At 57.8% G+C, this 6,547-nt stretch overlaps 1 protein-coding gene across 1 annotated transcript in view; it reads right to left on the bottom strand.

Moving 5' to 3' along the window:
- PTGES (prostaglandin E synthase) overlaps positions 1-5,150 on the bottom strand; it is a 7,690-nt gene extending 2,540 nt beyond the window's left edge. Inside the window, exons 1-2 of the mRNA XM_005881361.2 lie at positions 5,108-5,150; positions 4,913-5,009 (exon numbers count right to left, since the gene is read on the bottom strand). Coding sequence (XP_005881423.2) covers positions 4,913-5,009; positions 5,108-5,150 — 140 coding nt within the window. The remainder of the gene's footprint in view (positions 1-4,912; positions 5,010-5,107) is intronic.
- Positions 5,151-6,547: the final 1,397 nt, after the last annotated feature.

The raw sequence follows: 6,547 nt of genomic DNA, 5'->3' as shown, positions 1-6,547 counted from the left end.
GGTGGGGTTTGCACCAACGCCTGAAGGATGAGGACCCTTCGGGCCGTCAAGGGAGCACTCTCCAGGGGCGGGTCTGGCAGAGCAGAGGCTCCGAGGCGGGAGTGAGCAGCACACTCAAGGCACAGACCCGTGAGCCGCGTGGCTGGAGTGCGGTGCCTGGGAGAAAGCGAGCAGGAGAGTGGGGAGGGGCCTGGGACTCCTCCGCGTAAGCCCAGCGGGGCCTGGGCCTTTCTGCGGTCAGGCCGCCTTCTCTTCCCTGGAACCTGGAGCTGGGACCAGCCACAGGGAAGCAGCCTCCAGCTGGCAGTCTCCCCCAGCGGGGCGGGGACCGCCTCCTGTGCCAGAGAGGAGGCCTGGCGGGATCCCGGCGCAGGGAGGAGGGGGAGAGGGAAGCAGGACCGGGCGCTCCGTCCCTGACCCTACTTGTGAGTTACAGCAGGGGGCTGATCGCGCCTCTAAAATCGCTCCCCCTCTGGGGCCGGAGCGTTGATGCCGACAGCCCCAGACGCTGGCAGAGGGACACCTTGGGAAAACCCATGTTAGGTGACGTCAGTGTGTCTGTCCTGGCATGCGGTCTGTCTGCCCACGCGATGACGCCACCTGCGTGAGTACTGCCGACACGTGTGCTGCGTGCGCTGAGTCAGCTCCGGCTCCTGCGACCCTACTGAGTGCGCCCAGTGCCGACCCCCAGCCCCGCTCGGCGCCTGCAGACCCGCAGGGGCCTCTGTTCGGAGTCAGTCCCTCTCACGCTTGGTCTGCTCTTCTCCCGCCACCGCCTCCTCTTTTCCCAGCTCAGGGCCGCTCCGCTGCCGGCCGGCCGTGCGCCAGGCCTCGCTGGCTCTGGGACACATCCTCTAAGGAAGGGCATCCGCACGAGTGGGTCTCTTTGCTGGGGACGCTGTTCTGAACCCCTTGATAAATATATACTTTTGTCTAGTCGTGTATTTTTATCTAAAAGCTGCAGGAGAACCATCACTAGCACCTGAAACCCATTCATTCACTTTCCCTTAAAGTCTCTATTTATAGTTTACGAGTGAGTCTTTGTAGAAAGCAGTTGAGAGAAGAGTTGGCCAAACCCCCAGAGCAGGTGAGGGGACGATAAGGGAGGGAGCCGGTCACGGAGACGTGGGCCCTGCTCTGCCCCGTGGGACCGGGAGAGGCAGGGAGAGGGAGAGGGAGAGGGGGCCGGAAGCCATGCCGTGGTGGGTGCTCACCCCCACTCCTGGCGCCAGCAATGGGCCTGGAAGACTGAGGCCACCGGTGAGGAAGGAGAGGGGGCTGGGAGCTGAGAAAAGCCTGAGGCTCGGCCCTTGGCCCTCGGTGGCCCGCTCCTCCCTCCTCCCTCCTCCCTCCTCCCTCTGGTTTGTCTCAAACCACAGTGGTGCCAAAGACGGGAGACACGGGGAAATTAGGGATGATGCAAGAAAACCCATTCCCTTCCTCCCAGCCCAGGATCTGAACCGAGACACGGACGGAGTCACGTACCAGAGACGCTTGGGCAAAACCTGTCATCCCAAGAATCACCGCTATTTTAAGGTAGAAGCTATCCAAGGCCCGTTCCCGCGAGACTGAACTTGCAGGGAAGGTCCTGCGGCAGCACCAGGCCTGCCCGCCCGCCAGGAGCAGCCTGCAGCACCAGCTGCATCTGACAGCATCAGGTTACAGTGATGGGTGGGAAGAGGGAGACCTGGGTACCCCCAAGGGCAACGCTGGCGGCCACGGCAGGTCCCCCCTCCCCTTGCCCTGCCCTCCATACATGCTGGCGATTTCCCTGAATTCAGGTTTGAGGCAACAGAAAGGCTGCTTAGGGGAAAGGTGGGTATAGGGCCGAGTCCAGCGCCTCCATGCGGAGGGAAGGCCTAGAGGAGCAGAGCCGTGCCAGCTGGGCACCATGTGGGCACCATGAGCTCCGTGGCCTCGCAAACCCCTTCTTCCTCTCTAGGTGGCGGCTCCCTCCTGGAAGGTGCCCGCAGGGCTGAGCGGCTGGAGCCTGTGAAGCGCTTGTCACTGAGTCAGCTGCCTCCTCTGCCACCATCGTCACCACCACCAGTGCTGTCTGGGACACGCGGACACACGTGTTAAAGCTAATTTCTCCCTCTTTGGGTTTCGCCGGACTTCTGACCGCCCTCAGCCACCTTGGCCAAATGAATAAATGTTTGCGGGTGCCGTGGACGGGGGGAAAGGGGGGGGGCCTAGGCTAGGAGCTCCCGCCCTCCCTGGGCCTCGGCTCACCACCCCCCGAAAGCAATGCGGCGGGTGAGATTTGGGGGGGTGAGATTTGGGGGCCCAACCTCCTGGCAAAGCAGTTCACTGATTAGGTCTGCACACGCCAAAGTCAGAACAGCTCAAAGCTGGTCAAGCGTCTGTCTTCCTTCTCTGGGGCCACTCAGACACCCCCCTACTGCAGCCTCCCACACACTCCGAATTTCCCAAACTGCGTATTGCCGGAGACGGGGGTGGGCTGGCTGGAAAGGGGGGCTGCACGTGAAGGCTGGCTCCCCGAAGCCCAGGGCTGGCTCACGCTGGGCCCCAGCACACGCTCATCTGCGAGGCACGTGTGTCCTCCGAGAAGCGGACCCCAGGGCCTTCCTGTTGTGCAGGAGGGTGACGGGACTGCGCCCGCCCGCCGTAAAGGCCAGTCTAATATTTAACCAGCTTTTACCTCCGGGGCATCTTCCTTCCTGGAACCTGGTTCCAGCGGGTTCCCCAGTAGGGGACCACAGGATGCGTGATTCTGAGCTCTGCAACCTCAGGGTTCTGTGATGTTATTTACGTGGAGGGAAGAGAAGGAAGAAGTGGAGGAGGAGGAGGGGCCCAGGGGACCAGGACCCCAGCGAGGGCACAGCAGGTCCCCAATAAATACCCGCCAAATGGATATAGACCATCGCGACCTAAGAGGTGTTCAAAACGTGCCGGAGGGACTCTCACCCACGTGGTGAGTAATCTTGACCAGGAGAAGAAACGGAACTGGGCGGGTGGAATGGTCTCTGGCCGGCATGGTCACGGCCAGTGCACATCACCAACCGCTTGGGAGCCGATGTAAACTCCTGCGCCACAAGTAGGCTTGGCTACTTAGAACGCCGAGCCCTGGGAGAAGCAAACATCTCCTTGTGGCCGCTGTGAGCTGGCTCGGGCGACCCCGCCGTGGCAGCTGCTGCCCCGACTGCTCATGTCCTCCCCTGCCCAGGGGGTCAAACCAACCCAGGGTGAGGGTGAGATAAGGGTCCCAGGATGGGTTCGAGGATGGGTAAGGCTTCTGTTCACTGAAGCACAACTAGGTCTCAGCCAAGTGTCCTGCACATAGTAGTCTCATTAAGGGTGGACTGGGTGACGGACAGATCTGAAGGACCACGTACTGTAGTTGCATTAGAAAAGGCAAAATAGCAGAGAATTCCACTTCTTACATTACACATTTCTGTCATTTTTAAGCCACAAGTATGTATACTATTTTCAATGGCCAAGAAAACCATAAGAAAATAAAAAACAGATCTTCTGTTAAGAAAATACTGTTACCCTACAATGTCCCACCCATTTCTGCCTGAGATGCAGAAGCCCTATGCGAGGGTTTGTCCCCATCCTGCCCACTTCTCCAAGGAACTCCTGGCACCCCCCATCCCCGGGAGGGCCACCCCTCACTCTCCAGTTCCCCGTGGAAAACAGCAGAGAGGAAACTGCCCAGAAGTCCAACGTTGAGACTGGTGACATGAAATTAACCCTTCACCCTTAGTCTCTGATGGAATTTTCACACAGTCATTTTTTTTTAAAGAATCATTTCTGAGTAATATCTACTGACATGGGAAATGCTCATGAAATAATGTTCACTGGAAAGAAGCAGAACCCCCCCAATTAGGTGTACGATGCCTAATTTTATGAAAAACATTTAGACCTAGAAGACAAAGAAGAGATAGAAGAAAATGTTAACAGTGATTAGAATCATGGGTGGTTTTCCCGCCCACGCCCCCCCCTCTGCATTGTCAACATCACCCACACTGTCGACAATGAGTAGCTCTGATTTTTATAAGAAAAACTGTTTTTGAGCGACTGGGGGTACTAAGCATAAGAAAAGATGTTCAACTTCACTTGGAATAAAAGAACCGCAGAATAAAACCAAGATGTGGCATAAATTTTCACCTAGTGCTTGGCAGTGTGTTTGTCTATATATATATGTATTTGTAATATATTTTGTTGATTTCAAAGAGGAAGGGAGAGGGAGATAGAAACATCAGTGATGAGAGAGAATCATTGATCGGCTGCCTCCTGCACACCCCCTACTGGGGACCGAGCCTGCAACCCGGGCATGTGCCCTGACCTGGAACCGAGCCATGACCTCCTGGTTTCTAGGTCGATGCTCAACCACCGAGCCACGCCGGCCGGGCAGCATTTCTTACCATTTGATTTCATCCTTTGTTTTGCTCACATGTACAAAGGCAAATGAGGGGTCTGTTCACAGGAGAAAGAGTGAGAACAGCCTATATGCCCGTCACAGGGAACCAGCGGGGAAGTTAAGGGTCCTCCTCCCCTCAGCAGAGCGATGACAGATTTGGACGGGCCCTCGACCAGTCGATGTGCAACAACCGCTGCGGTTGTGACAACAGGCCCTGCACAGACAGTGGGCAAAGGGCCGTCCTTTGGGGGTGAGCCGGACGAAGCTCAGCGCATGCGATCGTAAGCAGAACTGGGCGGGGCCCGGAGCTCGGCGGGGCCGGGAGACTGGCTGTTCACGGAACATCCTCCTCTAACCTTGTGATCCTGAGCCGTCACATGTGTAACTTTCCCACAATGAGAAATCAAATCAACGAGTAAAGTAGAACAGGCCTAGGGGGTCAGGAAGGCAGGGGCCTCCGCCCCCGAATGCCCCCCTCCCCATCCCCGTGTGCAGAGGAGGGCCGGGCTCAGGCCCAGCAGTACTTGCCTGAGGCAGCGGTCCACGTCGTGGTCATCCCGGCAATACTGCGGGCCTCCGTGCCTCAGGGCATCCTCGGGGTTGGCGAAAGCCTGAAATACACCACCTGAGAATTACTGTTCGCCCGACGGACGGCCCGGTCGCCTGGGCCTTCGGCAGCCCCGTCACCTCCATGTCCATTCCCCAGCATCCATGAACTCCTACTATGTGCGAAGTGCTGGGGACTCCCCGGGAACAAGGTGGCCATGGCCTGAACGTTTGTGTCCCTGGAAATTCAAATGTGGAAACGTAACCCCCAAGGTGATGGCATTTGGAGGTGGGGCCCCTCCTGCCATGTGAGGACACAGAGGGGGATGGCCACCGAGGATCCAAAAGCAGGCCCTCGCCAGACTCAGCTCTGCCAGCGCCTGGCCCTGGGGCCTCCAGCCTCCAGAACGGTGAGAAATCCAGTTCTGTTGTTTATAAGCTGCCTGGCTGATAGCAGCTTATGATAAACTACGGCAAAGGCTCTCCTGTCCCTGCTCTTGAGAAGCTCACAGTCAGATAAACCAGGAAGGACCAGGTGGTGTGTGTTAAGAAAGAGAAGACAAGGTTGGACACAAGGTTGGCCTTGAGAATCTTCACAGGAGATCCGAGTCTGAGAATCCAAGAAGTCAAGGTGTCCACAGGCCGATGCCTCCTGGGAGCCCTGGGAAGCCGAGGTTTCCCAGTCCCTCAGCTGCTGGAGGAGCCTGCAGGCTCTGGCCCCCCTGCCTCCTCTGCGGCTGGAGGTCTGCCCCCCCTCTGGCCTCCCCTCCTGTCTTTCCTCCCTCTAATGTGTCTCCACAGGACATCCAAACCTGTAGAGAGTTTTTGTAGGTTGATTTGAGCCAAACTGTTGACACCTGCCAGGGAACAAGATCTCCAGTGCTCTCGGGAGAATAACAGTTCTGCTGCTGCTTTGATGCATTTGAAATTAAGCAGAAACGTAAGGAAGGTGAAATGAAGGTGGGAGAAAGCCAGGTGGGGATGATCAGAGGAGAGTTAACGAGGGTATGTGCTCTCTGAGGTGGTTACTGTTTATCTCTAAGGTGTGGACAGGGCTTGTTTGAGGCCAAAGAAATATTTTACTAAAAGGTTACATGCCTGGGGAGTTAGGATCAGATCACCCTGTGAGGTTTCTTTCCATAGAACCCCCCCCCCCCCGCTTTTTTTTTGTTTGCAAATTCTACTGCTGCTCTAGTAAGAGGACGAAGGGGTGGGGGGCGGACACACTTCCCAGTAAGACTCCTCCACTGAGGAGCCCGGGAGGGTGAGCAGCAGGTGCCCCAGCCTCTCCTTCTAACCAGGCGGCTGGCGGGCTGCCGGCAGTCCAGTGTGAGCAGCGACCCACTCGCCCGGCGGACCAGAGCGACGCTGCTTTCCTGTCTGGCTCAGGACAGGACAGGACAGGACAGGACAGGACAGGAGGAGGAATTCCTCCCGAAAACTCCGAGGGAGCCCAGCTGAGCGCCCGCCTGGCCGCAGTCCCCGTGGCGGTTTGTAAGCGACCTGGCCGGCGAGCTGGGAATTTCCACGGAAAGCTCCCGGGTCCTATTTCGCCGGCTCCCACCCCACCCCACCCCAATCTCAGATCTGCCCGGGGAGCCGCCAGGTCGGGGGAGC

The sequence above is a fragment of the Myotis brandtii genome, unplaced genomic scaffold (genome assembly GCF_000412655.1).
Source record: "Myotis brandtii unplaced genomic scaffold, ASM41265v1 scaffold68, whole genome shotgun sequence".
NCBI classification, from domain to species: Eukaryota; Metazoa; Chordata; class Mammalia; order Chiroptera; family Vespertilionidae; genus Myotis; species Myotis brandtii.
This window is presented reverse-complemented; position numbering and strand designations above follow the sequence as displayed.